The sequence below is a fragment of the Triticum aestivum genome, chromosome 6B (assembly GCF_018294505.1).
Source record: "Triticum aestivum cultivar Chinese Spring chromosome 6B, IWGSC CS RefSeq v2.1, whole genome shotgun sequence".
Classification (NCBI taxonomy): domain Eukaryota; kingdom Viridiplantae; phylum Streptophyta; class Magnoliopsida; order Poales; family Poaceae; genus Triticum; species Triticum aestivum.
In genome coordinates this window covers 124,702,168-124,719,146 of record NC_057810.1, presented here as the reverse complement: position 1 = coordinate 124,719,146, position 16,979 = coordinate 124,702,168, and the positions used below count along the sequence as shown (strand labels likewise).

Below are 16,979 nucleotides of genomic sequence, written 5' to 3'. Positions count from 1 at the left end.
GAGGAGTTGGTTCATCATCTCGTGGACAGAGTGGAAGAACACCCCAAGGATTGGCTTTTTGCTATGAGTGGAGTGTTGAACGGAGATATGTTTGCACACATGATTGTTATTATGTGGGCAATTTGGCGAGCACGAAGGAAAGCGATCTATGAGGACATCTTCCAATCACCGCAATCTACTTATGGATTTATCACAAGCTTTCTTGATGACTTGAGATATATTAAGGCAAGTGAACCTCGGAGGACCGTAGTCAAAGCTGCAAGACCAACCCAGTGGCAGGCTCCGGCCACGGGATGCGTGAAGATCAATGTGGACGCGGCCGCACCAAGGCAAGCCCGTTTCGGGGCTGTGGGTGCAATCTGCAGAAGTTTAGATGGTCTGTTTTTGGGAGCTTCGGCGCTGATCATAGAGCATATTGGGGACCCGGAAACGCTGGAGGCCATGGCGATCAGAGAAGGCCTTGCACTTGCGGAGGACTTGTACCAAAGGCGCATTCATGTTGCATCGGATTGCAAGAAGGCAGTAGACTCTCTGAAAAAGGAGGACGCATCTCCATATGGTGCTATTGTGCATGAAATATTAAGCCATTCTGCAACTTTTGATATTTGTAGGTTTAGCCATGAGTTTAGGAGCTCAAATTATGAAGCTCACAACTTAGCGAAGCATGCTTTATCTCTCGGGGGTGGCCGCCGTGTATGGTTAGGCCATCCCGGAGATCTTTCTTTCGTCCCTGTAAACATTGTGACGAATCAATAAAAAGCTTCGTGTGTTGTCTCAAAAAAAAAATCTAATGCGCTGCTGTTTGATTAGTACCACCTCGCCCGTGCGAGCAGCACGGTCAGCTGAGAAAGCTATAAGAAGAGGCGGAGGGCAACAACTAGAAGCATACCTTTCTCGGCCTTTTGGCTAAGATCAAGTGTATTATCTGTTCTTATCAGTTTAATATCTGATATGTGGGTCATGTGCCCACAATGATATTAAATTTATTTTTTATGGGTGAGAGTCCATCACAATGGCTTGCCATTGGGGCCCTCATGTGTTGCCTAGGAGTTGCACTACTGCCTAGGCTAGGCGCACCCCAACCAATGCAAAATCAACAATTTATAGTCTTCTAAACAAAAAAAATAGTTTTAATTGGTTACATCAATCGGTTAGATTCCTGAAACAGAAAACAAGGATGGTTCAGTTACCTTTCACTGAGCATTGTCTGAATAGATTTCCCTAAGAATGTGTGAGATTGTTTTCCTATACTGATTGATCAAATGCTATACCCTTTCAACCTTGCACATGATCTGGTTGATTGTACAAGGCTATTTTATTCCAGGCATTTTGAACAGAACCGAGCACACCGCTGCACATTCTTGGTGCCCGCCAGAGCAATAGATACACTTTCAGGGTTGGACAATATAATGCCAGGCGCCTCATACAATAGCAAAGGCTATGTGTATTTCAAATTTGGATCTGAAATTTTCAAGGATTGTTGACAGATATCTTGTGAACAACCACATACCTTTTTTGGAATTTTCCAAACCTTTTAAATTTGAGTTTTGTGAGATGGAACATGGCAGCCGCTACAGCAAGGTCCACGACATGTGCCAGCCTCTAGCGAAGAGAGAAATGTAACCAAGGAGGGCACCGGCTGGTGTTCTTCGCCAAATTCCAGCACATGTACTACACAATCAAGTGAACAACATACACACATACGATATATAAGCATATAGACACAGCAGAAGCCAGAGCTGCTGCAGTTCTGCGGTTAACTTTTTTTGTTCCATAATGTATGCATGGAGTCTGTGTAGATGATTCGTCGGGCAAGGCAGGCATGCACCAGCCTCTTCCCCCCTAAAATTTGCTAAGAATAGCAGAATTTCTAACTTGCAAAGCTTTTGCTCTTCTATGTTATGTACCTGGCCTCTGATAAAGTTTCCCCTCTAGCAATACATTGCAGGCAACAATCAATCATCACCACCGCCTCCATCGTCAGCCTCCATGGCGTCATAATCATCTCCATCCGCTTGATTGTCACCAGCATCGTCGGCGTCCATCACTTCTTGCCTTGCAACTACTTCATTGATGGCTTCTACTGCCTGTGATATCCTCGCGTCTGGAACAGGTCTTTCCACCTTCATGGTTTTGAAACTATCCTCCGCGAAGAACGCAGTGAATGGCTTTGTCACCTGCAAGATGATCATGGTTAGTTACATTCACCAAATGTTGTTTTTCTACACAGGCTTCAAAAGAAAGACATTAGCTATCTCACCTTGAAATAACGGTTTCGCTCTTTGGCACTCTCAACAAGGTTGGTCCAGTGTTTATCTTTCTTCAATGTTGAAGCGGAACCTATTACCTGCATTACATGCTAATTTGTTATTTGGGTATTTACCAACAAAGAATGATAGTTTACACAAATAAGCCAACTCCCGATTGCCAGTGAGATGTAGAATGGGTAGAATACATCAACTCGGTCAACTCCCCGCCGGTGGCCCTCCCCACCTCATCCCCTCCCCCATGGCCGCCTCCGACGCCTGCTCCCTCTCCGGCGAGCGTGTCTCCTCTGGGGACGGGCGCTGGTTCGACTCGGAGGGGGAATCCTCTGCACGCTCCTACAGCGACGTCGTCCGCACGCCTCCGGCGCCTCGGGCCGCTGCCCCGGCGCTACCTGCCCCTGCCGCCGCGCCGGCGGGCGCCCGATTGCCTGCCTCGGCCCGCCTCGGCCCCCGCTCGGAGGTGCATCGTGTTTCGGGCGAGGCCGTGGTCGACGACGACGGGTTCCGGCAGCCGCGCCGCAGGAATCACCGCCGTCCGCGCCGCGACCGGATGCCAAGCCCCACCCCGCAGCGGCAACGCAGCCCGTCGCCGGAGGAGGTGGCCGGACTCTACTTCCGCTGCCTCGACCACCGTCATCGGGTTCGTGACTGCACCTACGACATCCGATGCAGGCGCTGCCTCACCTCCGGACACGACTCCCGCGGCTGCGCTGACTACCATCGACGTCTTGGCCGCACTCCTCCGGCCGCCCTCAGCCCTCCCCGCCCTACGCCACCACCTCCACCCCCTGCTCCGGCGCCGCAAGCGACCGCTGCCGAGCCGGCGCGGGTCATCATTGCGCGCTCCGTCGAGATGGAAGAGGCGGAGGGGGTGCTCTCCCGTGCGATGGTGGCCACTATCACGGGCAACAGGCCCCGGGTGTCCTCCGGCGACGTCTCCGAGCTGCTCTGCAGCACATTCGAGTTCCAGGAAGGCGACTTCACTGTCCACACGCACCGCCCTGAGGATTTCCTCATCATATTCGGCTCCAGAGCTTCCATGGACCGCATGCGCGGTGACCACTTCATCAGCTGCCCGCGTTTTGCCCTGTCGCTCCGCCCGTGGTGCAAGCTAGCTCATGCCGGCTGCGGTGGGTTCGAATACCGCGTTGAGCTTGAGCTCCGCGGCATCCCTGCCCAGGCGTGGCACTTGGCCACGGCCGAGCACATCTTGGGGCGGAGCGTCTGGATTGAGCGCCTCCACCCGCAAACACGCTCCCGTGCCGACCTCGCCACCTTCCGGCTAGCTGGACGTACCCACGACGCCGTTGGCATCCGACGCGCCACCACCCTCGAAATTGTCGAGCAAATCCCGGCCGGCTCCGGCTCCTCTGCCCCGACTGTCCGCACCCTCACGTACCCCATCTCCATCGCCGTCGTGCGCTCCGAGGTTGACCGCGCTCAAGCTCGCGACGCCCCCGGAGCGGCTCAAGGCGGAGACGGCAACGACGGTGCTCCCCCTGGGCATGCTCCCGGTCCTGGCCCTCGCCCTGACCCTGGACGCCAGCGACGCCGTGGCCGCAAGCGCCGCCGCTCCGACGCGCAACCTCTGGACGCGCCGACGGCATGGCGGTCGACTCCAATGGCTGGCGCGCTGACTGCCGCTCCGCGCGGGCCGACGCCTCCTCCTGGGAGGATGCGCCATCGCCCGTACGTGCGCCGGAAAAGGAGATGCTACCTTGGCCTTGCATGCGTGGGGCTCGTCGACCTCGTCATTGTGCCAGAAAAGGAAAAGCGGGAAGGAAAGAAAGGCTGCGTTTGGAGAGCGGGCCTGCCGACAAAGCTAATGCTGCCGCAGACGTGGAGGGAGGCCCTACTGACCGTGCCGCTGCAACTGCAGACGTGGACCCGGCTGGGCCCCCCCCCCCCGTTGGTCCCACGCGCTGCCGGCCTACCATTGGTGGAGAACACCCCAGACTCATCCCGTGGCTTGGACTCCGCGTCGCCTGGCGCGCGTGAGACCGCTACTGTTGGGTGCAGCTCTGACTTGGCCTGCCACAGCCCCCCTCGGGATCCAGATGCTTTTGCCTCTGTCAGTGAAGTGCCAGACTCCCAGCCGCCGGCCCCCACCTCCTCTCCCGCAGACAAAGTCGATATCTTGTCGGGACAAAGCGGCGATACCCAAACGTCAGCGCCTGCCGCTGGTTTGGAGGCTTCTGCTGCCCGGTCCCCCGCGACCGTGGCGACCACAGCTGGCGCGGGCGCGCATGATTCGAACCCGGCGCCAACACACCACGATGCCCCCGCCAACAGCCACCATCTGGTTGTCAATTATGGGCCAAGGCCGCTGCCCCCACAGCCCTTCACTCTGCTACAGCGGCCCATGACGCCCACGCCCACCCCGGCGCGCGCTGGGCCATCGCAGCAGCTCGTGCCGCCCATGGCTGGGCCAAACAGGGATGCGCAGGAGACGACGCCCAACCATGCCTCCCTGCGTGCTTCTGCTAGCCGGTTCGCATCTCCACCTGTTGCCCTACGCCGCTCCACGGCTCGGGTCGCTGACAGGACATGGACGCTTGGCAACTTCTTGGCTGCTGCAACAAAGCATATCGGAGCCGCCCTGCCTGCGCCTGGTAAAAGGCCGCGGCGGCCTTTGAACTTCACCCCTCGTCGGGGACGATCAGCCTCCGCAGCACGCTCGCCCACGACAGTGCCGCCAACTGCTGAACGCCGGGCACAAGTTAATATCCTCCGCACCCTCGGGATCATGGGCACAGACCAGCGGATCACCGCAGCAGAGATGAAGACTTACGACGGCATCTTCGCCGCGCCCATCCCGCTCGCCGTCCTCTAGGCCATTGCTGCGCTTGTCGACCGCGAGCTCCCTGCCGACGTGGCCCCTCCGCCGATCGTCTCCACGCGCAGCGTCGATGCTTGCGAGACTTAGACCTTGTTGAGTGGCACTCTCTTACCGTCGATCTTGTTGCATATGGATCACGGCCTTAAGATTGTCGTTTGGAATGTTCGTGGCCTCAACGCCCGCGCACGGAGATTTGCTGTTCGGTCACTGCTGGCCTCTACCGATGCGACCATTGTTTGTCTCCAGGAGACAAAAATGGCCATGATTTGCTCCTCGGTGATCCTGGACACTCTTGGTTCAGAGTTCGATGGCTACGTGTACCTGCCAGCGATTGGCACGAGAGGCGGCATCCTCCTCGCCTGGAGGAGCAGGGCCGTGAGCATCATGGACCCAGAGTTCTCCACGAACGCGATCACCGCCAAGGTTTCCGCTGGCTCTACTGCCCCTTGGTGGTTGACGGTGGTTTACGGACCGCAGGAAGATACGGATAAAATCGCATTCCTCCATGAGCTGCGTGACATCCGGAGTGCGTGCCAGGGACCCTGGATGCTATGCGGGGATTTCAATCTAATCTACCGCGACGAAGACAAGAACAATGGCAACCTTCATAGGCGTATGATGGGCAGATTTCGGAGGCTGATCAATGATCTTGCGTTGAAAGAGGTCTATCTCAATGGCCGCCGGTATACCTGGTCGAACGAGCAGTCCCCCCCCCCCCCAACACTTGTGCATCTAGACAGAGTGCTCTGCACTTATGACTGGGAGGAAGCCCATGCTGCTTGCAACCTTCGCTGCCTCGCTTCTGTGATCTCGGACCATAGCCCGCTGTTTCTGGACTGTGCCCCGGTGTCGGCTGCCCTTCGGCGTTTTCATTTCGAGGACTTGTGGTTGCGCATGGACGGCTTCCACGCGACGGTGGACACGGCTTGAAGGTCTGTGCATGAAGTTGACCCCTTTCGCCGGCTGATGCTTTGCTTGCAGGCTACAGCACGCAAGTTGACAAGCTGGAGCTCACGATCGATTGGCAACATTAAACATAAGATGGCAATCTCGCGTGAACTCATTTCGCGCTTTGACAAAGCTCGGGAAGATCGGCAGTTGACGCCACATGAGGACTGGCTACGCAAACAACTCAAGATCGGCTATCTTGGCCTCGCGTCCATGGAGCGCACATTCGCCCGGCAGCGCGCACGGATAGCCACTCTGAAAGATGGTGATGCCAGTACAGCCTTCTTCCACCGGCAATGTTCCTTCAGGCGGCAGAAGAATAGGATTTTCAGCCTGACCATGAATGGCCAGGTGGTCACCAATCATGAGCACATGGCTGAAGCGGCATTCACACATTATGATGCACTGCTGGGCACCGCAGTTGACCGTGAATGCACGCTGGACCTATCGGAGCTGATCACGCCATCTGACCTGGCAGACCTTGATGCTCCCTTTAGCGCTGCAGAGATCTGGGAGGCGATCAAGCGGCTTCCGGCGCGCAAGACACCCGGACCGAACGGGTTCACTGCCGAGTTCGTGCGAGCCTGCTGGACCACGGTACGCCAAGACTTTGTGGATGTCTTCCAGCAGCTCTATGAGATGAGGGGCCGCGGCTTCAGCAAACTCAACCAAGCGCTGATCACCATGCTGCCGAAGCGCGCCGACGCGACCACACTGAATGACTACCGGCCTATAAGTCTTATTCACCTAGTGGCAAAGATCTTCGCCAAAGTGTTGTCCCTACGACTCGCCCCGAAGCTGGACAGCCTTGTGAGTCGGGGCCAAAATGCGTTCATCGCCGGCAGGAGCCTCCACGACAACTTCATTCTAGTCAAGCAATCGGCCCGGCTTCTCCACCAGTTGGGTGCCCCGCGAGTCTTGCTCAAGCTTGACCTTGCGCGGGCCTTCGACTCCCTAGCCTGGCCCTTCCTCATGGAAACCCTGCGCCAATATGGCTTCGGAAATAGATTTATGGAGTGGATCGCCATCCTCCTATCTTCGGCAAGCACACGCATACTGATGAACGGTGAGCCAGGGCCTCCTATCTGGCACCGCAAGGGGCTCCGGCAGGGTGACCCTGTGTCACCACAGCTATTTGTGCTCGCCGTTGACATCTTGGGCAGGCTCATCAAGCGCGCTATTGACATGGGAGTCATGGCACGGCTACACCCGAGGCGCTCCATTCCCACTATGTCGCTGTACGCGGACGATGTGGTGCTATTCTGCCACTGCTCGCCCAGCGACATCATTGCCGTGCGGGAGGTCCTGACGCTCTTCGGCCGCGCTTCCGGCCTAAGGGTGAACTATGCCAAGAGCTCTGCCTCGCTGCTGCACTGTGACACGAACGAGGCGACAGCAGCACTTGCGCACCTAGGCTGCCCCATCGTCAACTTGCCGATCACCTACCTCGGGATCCCCCTCACAGTAGGCCGACCAACTGCTGCCCAACTGCAGCCCCTAGTTGATGGGATTGCCGGCCGGCTCCCCTCTTGGAAGGCCAACCTGATGAACAAGCCTGGGAGGCTTGCGCTGGTGAAGTCTGTGCTGAGCGCCATCCCCGTGCATCAACTACTCGCCTATGCGCCGCCTAAGAAGACGCTTCGTCAAATTGAGAAGATCGAGCGCGGCTTCTTGTGGGCCGGCCGCGCTGCCGCCAATGGAGGCCACTGCCATGACAACTGGCGCCGCGTTTGCCGCCCCATATCGTACGGAGGCCTGGGTGTCCAGGACCTGGAGCGCGCTGGCCTTGCTCTACGGCTACGATGGCTATGGTTCTCGCGCACTGACCAGGAACGCGCCTGGAATGGCCTGGACCTACAATTCTCTGCCGAGGAGCGAGCGCTCTTCTTCGCGTCCACCACGATGACCCTCGAAAACGGAACAACGGCATATTTCTAGGAAGACCGCTGGATAAATGGGCAATCCATTTGCGAGATCGCCCCGTCACTTTACAAGTGCATACCCAAGCACCGGCGCAAAATCCGGACCGTCGCTGAAGGACTGCAAGGCCATAGCTGGGACAGGGACATTCATGGGACCTTGGGCATACACGAGATTGGCCAGTACCTTCAAGTCTGGCTAGCGATCGAGCATATCACGCTCTCGGACACCCCTGATCAGCTAGTTTGGAGATGGACAGCCTCCGGTATATACTCTGCTAGCTCATGCTATCTTGCCACCTTCCAGGGATCCATGACTTGCTTCTCGTGGAAGCTCATATGGAAGAACTGGGCGCCGCCAAGAGTGAAGTTTTTTCACTGGTTGGCCAGCCAAGACCGGTGCTGGACGGCCGACCGCTTGGCTCGACGCGGTCTCCAGCATCAGCCAAGATGCCCACTCTGTGACCAGGCTCCCGAGACGATGCGCCACCTCCTCTTGGAGTGCCCCTTCGCCAGGCAGACTTGGCACGAAATCCTGTCCTGGCTACGGATGGCCACTGCAGGGCCAAGCCACGAAGATTCATTGATGGACTGGTGGCTGCAGGCAAGGCAAAACACGCCAACACTGATGCGTAAGGGCCTAGCCTCCATTGCTCTGTTGACACCATGGATGATCTGGAAACAGCGCAACGAATGCATCTTTGAGGGCGCCCAGCCCCTGGTTCAGGTCCTGGTCTCGAAGATCAAAGAGGAAGCCAAGCAGTGGGCAAGAGCGGGCGCCCACGGCCTACGCATCATTCTGCCGCCCACCTGGGACGTGCACTAGTATCGCTGACCAAGGCTGTAAGCTGTAACTTGTAACTAACCTCCTAGGAGGATTGTATCAAAACTCCACCTTTTCAATGCAATGAAATGCAAAAGCCCTTTGCATTTTCTCGAAAAAAAAGAATACATCAACTCGAGTTATACATCGCACAGCTTGTTCGTCTAAAAAAGAAACTCAGGCACTATAACCTCCATACTGCCACACCGTGTAATCCATGAACAAACATGTACGGTTTGTGTGTCCAATAAAATGAGAACTCGTGTCTGTCTACCAGTGTGTATGCAATGTGCATCATCAAAAAAGACAACATTTGATGTTTGGATAAAGATCACTTACTAGTACAGCAGATCTAGCTCTGGTGATGGCAACATTCATTCGCCGAAAATCAGAAACAAACCCAATATTTTGCTCCTTATTGCATCGAACACATGAAAAAATGACAAGCTCCTTTTCACGGCCCTACATGTGAGCAACAAGATGCCATATTATAATCGCTACAACCCACTACATTACATAGAGCAGATCTGCAATGCATGTTAATAAACTAGTTACCTGGAATCCATCAACGGTGTTTACATCTATAACTTCCTTTGATTGGTCGCCAAAGGTCGACCGGAAATGGTCCTTCAAGAGTTTCACCTGACCCCTGTATGGTGATATAACAGCTACTTGAGAACTAGATTTGAGTTCTGGATAGCGCATGGCCAATTGGTGATATAGGAGGGTTATGAATTCCACTTCATCCTCGTTCACCGTCGAACCACTTCCAGACAGCTGAGATTCAACCCCATCAACATCAAAGAAGCAAAATGGTCCAAAGCAGCTGTAGGAATGCCATGGACGTTTTTTGTTGAGCCCTTCCCCATCTTCTAGGATGCCTTCATAGAATTCTTTTGAAGGGAATACACTAATCTGTTTATTGAATGTATTAATAAAATCAGAAAGCCATCCAGTTTCCAGCTTACATGAATTCAGTGGGATACTACCTCTGGATGCATACGATACTGAATTTTGAGCATTTGCACGGGAAAACCAGCAGCTTGAAATCTCTGGAACAAACTTGTTCGATAACTGATGGATAGCTAGCATTGTATTAGCATTGCAACACGTTAACAGCGCGAATCAATTAAAGAAAAATAAGGGGACGTCTTACCCTAAGTTCTGAGCAGTCTTTGACATTACAGTTGCAGGCAACTGAACTGGGTCACCAACCTGGTATGAATATCAGAAGTGATAGTGAGGATACAATGTAACCACCGTGAGTAAAATACTCAAGGTACCTTAGGTATCAAGTATCAACATATCAACGGAGTACAGAAGATATGAAACGAAATGGTCAGGAACAGATGGCTAGGTACGGCGTGCGCGTAAACACGTAGAGGAAGAAATGAAAACAAATTTCTACAGAATCTAAGCTAGTGAAATGATTCTAGATTTAATATCCACAAGGACATCGATAATACCATCCTGCTGTTGAGTAAATGAAGTACTTAACTAGTAGTATAGTGATTAGCTATAACACGCTAGTAGTATAGTGATTAGCTATAACACATTGACAAGGAAAAGGTAAACTGCTGAATAGAAGAGATGTGTAAAATCATCTGAGAAAAATAGATTGCGTACAAGAAAAACTTGTCTGCATCCATGAACCAGGGGCACAAGAGTCGCTGGTTCTACCTGAAAACAAAGTGCACGTGTCAGATTCAGAAATAATTTGCAAATAGAAGCATAAACGATACCATTATCAAAGCCTGATAATGTTAATGCTCCACTAGAAAGATAACATGCACAAAAAAATACTCACAGCTTGCGCGGCTTCATCAATTATAACAACATCAAAAGCACGAGTCATCCTGGTGAAAATGGCCGATCCACTGAAACTGAGGGTAGAAAACACCTACGAATTTTCCTTGACAATGAGAATAACATTTGCAAATATTATCAACAAATATTGATAACAACAGATGTTCGTACAATAGCTGCTTCGTCAAGAAGTGAAGCTCTAATCCGATCGTATTCACCAGCTCCTCGTCTCCCGCCATCTGATGCCACCCCAGAATTTTTTTGTTGTATCTGAAAATATTTGAACTCGCTATAATTGACACAAGTTAGACAGAATGCTTAGAAACTCAAATCACATACAAGGTAATCCATGGAAACTGCTTTGACAGAATGATGCGCCTTTAGTCCAATACGCACAATCTTGGGATTATAAGTGTTGTTATTTTCATCACGTATTCCTGAAAACATGCAATAACTTTGTTACTTAATTTGCTCATGACCAAAGCAATGATAAGCACGAGCTTACAAACAATAGTATTTGATCACAGACATATGGATGTAAGAATACTCAGTTTTATTAACATTTTTCAGCATCATATGACATAGAGCCGGAAAAAAAAAACTAACCTGTTTGAAGAACACGCAATACAATCTCATCAAGTGCTGAGTTGGATGGAGCACAGACCAACACGTGGGCACGATACTTGCGATTGGAACTTATGACTTCAGGTTTCTGTCCAGAATTGTTTTAACCATGTAAGGGATGAACCATACACATCCAGACATAATGGCAAATATAGTTAACTACCGAGTATAGAAGAGTACCAGATCATTCCCAGTAGGATAAAAACCATCATCACCATCGATAGGCATAATCAAATCTCGAGGATTTGCACCAATTAGCCATGGAGATGCTTTCATCCAGTTTGCATGCCTATCATGTAAACTCCACAGTAAGATAGTGCTAAGCGCTCACAAATACTTGTAGTAGAATCTTGCAGAATTTCACAACAGAAAACGCAACCAAAAAACACATACAAAAGTTCCCACACAGCACATGAAGGCTTAAGATAGATGCTGAAGGATCACTATACATGATAGTGCAAATGTAAACCACAGCAATCTTATCCTTCTGATAAAGTCTGGTTACACCCATGGATTTGAGGCATCAAAGAAAAACGCGAGTGCCAGAGAGTGAGTAAATGAAAAGCCAGTAACAGATGCAGCAATTATGAACATTTCTGGTAATATCCTTAATCTTGTAACCGCTACATGCTCATCACTCAGCATTTTATGCTTTCCTTCAGCGCTCCAAAACCAAAGAATGTCAGAAACTAACTAGGAAATAAGCACTTACTTGCTCTCTATGTCCAGCTCTGGCCCATGCTTTTGAACATCAAACCCTCCTCTGCAAAAGGATCATGAAGCATGTTAGATACATGCACTCATTTTTATCTGGAAGAAACATTACGACAAAAGAGAATAAGCTTCTGCAGATTACAGTGTCTATGTTTCTGTTGTAACTTTTATTATGTCATTTCTAATTAAAAAAAGAACATGATTTTTTTTGTCATCTCCAAAATAAAATTATCAATATGCATTGCACTTGATATTACAGGAAAGAAATTCAGAAGATTATTACCTAGTCTGCATTCTCGCAGGAGCGGAATGGAGAACAGCACTGAGAAGTCCAAGGATCGTTTGTGTTTTTCCAGTTCCTGGTGGGCCCTACAAATAAGAGTAGAACTCCACAGTCAATGGTTCATGCTTCTAAGGAATGCAATGTCCACAGATCTGCTTATACATTGTCCAGAAAATGCATAAATTCAAAATTGCTCTCACTTGACATTTTTCTTGACAAGGTAAACGACAATACACTGCAAGTTAGAACAGCAGGAAAAAGTAGCAAACTAACCTGAATAAGGACAAAGGATCTGCGCGAAAGACCTGCCTGCAGGAGACAATACTAGTCTGTTAGGCACATACATGTCCCTCAGAACTAGATATGACGACAACATCAAATAATACGAAGTACGCTCACATTAACTGCATCTAGCTGTGAACCATTAAGATTTGTTTTCAGGTAATCCATAAGTGGCTGAGGTACATTCCAAGCACGCTTTTGATCATCTCCATCTCTGTTGTTCTCAGAAGCTGAAAGAATCAAATCCTTAAAAGGATGTGAAGCTACAGAGTGCATTCCAGAGTACTCTCGCAGTATGGTAGATAAGCTGCACATCTGAGGATATTGACCAAAAAGGAATATCAAGTTCATATCTAGAAGTACATGCCATTAATAATTGAGACAAGCATGAAAACTCAGGCAGTCTTTAGTGACAACCGAACTCACCTTTAAAACCCACAGAAAGCTATTTTGTGTTGACAAAATGGAAGCAAAGCGCTGCAGCCTTGAAGACTTCACAGGCCGTGCAACATTTAGATTTTTGATTTCCCCCGCCACAAATGTTTTAAGAGAGAGGTTATCTTTACCACCTCGCTGTTCCACCACGGCAAAGGCATATGCCGTAGGATTCACTCCCTCCTCAAACTGCAAAATGCAGGCATATCCTAACTCATCATTCATCATCAATATGGCTAACCATGTCTGGTGCACAGTAAATGTGGGGGAAATGCAATCATGACTTATGCTACTTAGATCTGATGGACTGATCAATTTTCCCTAGGAAATTATCTGAAAACATTCATCGCAATAAGAGGACCTTTAATCCGGCATGTACGTTGGACTCAGATATTCATTGTTTTCCAACTTGAGATTTAACAACAAAACAGAGCGAGTGACCGGCAGTCGGCACACTATAATATCCACTAAATTGGCTGGGATGCGCCTGCTTCCTGCTAGCATGGAACTTACTTTCTCTTTGGAGAGCAGGAGGAGGTCATTCTCACACACACTGTCGCGGAGGCCATCGGACACCACCATGGACAACTTGTGGAAACCCTCGGACTCTGCACATGATGCCACCGCCGCTCTCTGCCAGTCCAGCCCAACCTCTACTCAAATAGACCACAAACCAGACACCAAGAACTGCTTAATAATAAACCAAGAGGCAGAAATCGAGAAATTCACACAAGCGGCAAGTGGAGCGAAGCCCACCATCCTCCTCCTCCTCCTCCTCGTTGCGGCGGCCCTGGAGGATCTGCGCCTTGACCTCCTCGAAGAGCAGCGGCTCGAAGACGCCCAAGTACTCGTCCACGGAGGCGTAGCTGTTCTTCACGTGCTGCAGCCCCTTGGCCTTGTCCGCGCCCTGCCCGCCCCCAATCAGGAGATGGTGAAGGTTCAGGGATTCCGCCGGGCGTAATTGCGGCGCGGTTAGTTGGAGCGGAGGGATTCGAGTGTACCTTGGAGTCGGCGACGATGCGGAGGTAGTCCCAGCTGAGCACGATCTTGAGGAAGCGGTCCGTGGTGGAGGCGGGCGAGGACGTGGAGGACGAGGCCCCGCCGCCGCCGCCGGGCTTGTCCACCGCCATGGATTTCTCTCCGCGGCGGGACAGGGTTTGGGGGGTTTAGGGTAATGTTGAGCTGACGGTCGACACGGCCCACCGGAGCCGGGAGAGGGGGGAGAGAGAGATAAATGTACTGGCGCGGGCTCCCGATGTTGGGCTCTTATTGCGACCGTTCCCGGCCCGATGTTGCCAACCTCCTCTTTATTGCAAGGTGATCATCATAGTACTTCCTCCTTTTCTAAATATAAAAGTCTTTTTAGATATTTCAATTATGACTACATACAGAGCAAAACGAGCGAATATAGACTCTAAATATGTATATATACATTTGTATGTAGTTTTGAATGAAATATCTATAAAGACTTATATTTAGGAATGGAGGAAGTATCTTTTACAAGAGTATCAATAATCTTTACTGATGGATCTTTCATTTACTCCGCAAACACCTTACTTCTAACTAGTTTGGCTAAATCATGGACAACACAGTTAGTCTCTCCAGAAGCATGCTCGAAAATAATATGCATGAAATCACATGTAGGGTGATACATATCATCAAAAACTGTCGCCGATAGACCGAAAGAGCAACACCCATTCTTCATTGTCTCTATCACCCCGATGTTATGGGAGTTCATCTCTATGCGATTACACCCGACTGTAGTTGCCAATTGACACCAAACCATAAGGGTAGGGCCTTGGCCATAAGCGCATATTTGCATCAATCGATTTTCCCGTGTCCCGATGTGACGATCTACCATTCGAGTCTCTGATGATAGCACCATACGAGCCTTTAGTAAGTCTGGATCAAAAGCCCCATCCTCGTTTAGCTTCACATTTGCTGCTTGGTTTCCTTTCATTTGGTTCATAGGGTAGGATTCCCTAAAAAAAGGTTCATATATGATAGGAAAATGCGAATGCTATATCTCCGCTTATAGCGAGTATATCTTTCGTCTCACTAAAGAAATTTCTTCCCCGTTGTAAATTGAGCCAACATATTCTTTTTCGACCGATCGCGGAAGTTGTAGGTTCATTCGATTTTTTTTTCTTACGATGTTCTTTCTTTCTTCCCGATTGTCTTGAGGTTTTCTAATTCCTTTTTCTTTTCATTGGCTTTTTTGTTTTTCACGGTTTTCATTGGTTTTCCTTTTTTTTGTTATTTTCTTCAGTTTTTTATTTCTTCCTTAGTGTCTCTAGTTTTTCCTGTTTTTTTGTTTCCTTTTCTTTAGTTGGATTGGTTTTCTTCGGTTTTCTTGTTTTCTTATTTTTTTTATTTGGTTTTACTTTTGTTTCTTCATTGATTTTTCTTTCTTTCTTCATTATGTTTCGGTTTTCTTTTCATTTTTCTGGGTTGTCCTTATTTTTTTGTTTGTTTCATGATTTTCATCATTTTTTCTTCAACACGTGTCTAATTTTTATTTTTATTTTCAGTCTACACTTTTTTTATATGTCAACAACATTTTTCTAATACATGTTTAACATTTTTTAAATACAATTTTAACAGTTTTAATACATGTTCAACATTTTTTCTATACACATTTTTAACAATTTTCAAATGCTTGATTTTTTTTGCGGGGTTTCAAATGCTTGATTAACATTAGTCAAAAAAATAATACATGGTCAGCCCTTTTCTATACACATTTAACATTATTTTTCAAAGTCTTGATTAAAAAAATTCAAGTACAAGATTAATACATGGTCAACACTTTTATATACACATTTTACATTATTCAAATGCTTGATCAAATTGTGAACCAACCTGTGGTTGAGATGGTTAGGTGGAGAGTGGTATCCCCAACCCACCAGGGTTCAAATCCTGGTGCTCGCATTATTCCTGAATTTATTTCAGGATTTCCGGCGATGCGCTTTCAGTGGGAGGAGACGTTCACGTTGACGACGAGGCGCCTACGATGGCTCTGTAAATTTCAAGATGATATGCCGGCCCAGTCTCTCGGAGGTGCTCATAGGGGTAGGGTGTGCGTGTGTGCGTTTATAGGGGTGAGTGTATGCGCGTATATATGAGCGATTGTGTCTGTACTGATGCTAAAAAAATGCTTGATCAAAAATTTTTCTATGCAGATTTAACAGTTTTCAAATGCTTGATCAAGATTTTTTCATATGCAAGATTTACATTTTTTAATACATGGTCAACATTTTTCAATCACTCTTTTATTTTTTTAAATGTTTGATTAACATGTTTTAGATACATGTTGAACCTTTTTTCACACTCATTGTATATTTTTTGTATACATTTTTCGTATACATGGTCAACATTTTTTTTACATATTTTAACATTTTTCAAATGCTTGGTCATCAAAAAAAATTTCAAATGCAAGATAAAGATTTTTTTAATACATGGTAAACATTTTTCTATACACATTTAACATTTTTCAAATACCTGTTTAATATTTTTGTAAAAATTATTGATTATCATTTTGATATACATGATCAACTTTTTTGACATGCATTGTATATTTTTTATACATGGTCAACAGTTTATCTATACACATTTAACATTTTTTATATGCTTGATCAAAAAATGTAAAAACATTCTGTAAAGTATATATTTGTAATATATGTGTTTAGAATATTTGGTAGTGTTAAAAAATTATAAAAAGAAATTTAAAAACAAAAAAAGTGAAAGAAAACAGAAACAAAAAAGGAGGGTTGTTACATCCAGTGCACGCCGGCCCATCTCACGCTGCCTTGACGTGAGGGTTCCCTTCTTCGCGCTATAGGCGAGACGTAGGGGCACCCAAAGGAATAGGAAAACCATACGAAATGAGATGTCATGTATCTCAAATTCTTTGAATATGAATAGAAAAAAAATGTCCTTTGATTCACATCCTATGATTTTTTTTTCACTGAGTGTAGGCTAATGTTTATTTTCCTAGGAAGTATATGAAGAATTCCTCTATAGAGATATGATTATCCTCCCA

At 48.5% G+C, this 16,979-nt stretch overlaps 1 protein-coding gene and 1 non-coding gene across 2 annotated transcripts; one reads left to right on the top strand and one right to left on the bottom strand.

Moving 5' to 3' along the window:
* The first annotated feature begins 885 nt into the window (after positions 1-885).
* LOC123140226 (U2 spliceosomal RNA) lies at positions 886-1,082 on the top strand. The gene has a single exon (XR_006469876.1). It is a non-coding gene; the product is annotated as a U2 spliceosomal RNA (small nuclear RNA).
* Positions 1,083-1,684: 602 nt separating this feature from the next.
* On the bottom strand, positions 1,685-14,182 carry LOC123136090 (probable helicase MAGATAMA 3). The gene is made up of 20 exons (XM_044555374.1): positions 13,942-14,182; positions 13,697-13,847; positions 13,454-13,593; positions 12,932-13,129; positions 12,623-12,820; positions 12,497-12,532; positions 12,224-12,309; positions 11,939-11,989; positions 11,407-11,515; positions 11,209-11,314; positions 10,942-11,039; positions 10,774-10,872; positions 10,604-10,696; positions 10,423-10,476; positions 9,953-10,011; positions 9,786-9,870; positions 9,352-9,711; positions 9,136-9,258; positions 2,261-2,347; positions 1,685-2,177 (listed from the first exon to the last, which is right to left on the bottom strand). Exons 1-20 carry the CDS (start codon positions 14,068-14,070, stop codon positions 1,956-1,958), a joined length of 2,484 nt encoding a protein of 827 aa, XP_044411309.1. The 5' UTR covers positions 14,071-14,182; the 3' UTR covers positions 1,685-1,955.
* Between the last annotated feature and the right edge of the window lie 2,797 nt (positions 14,183-16,979).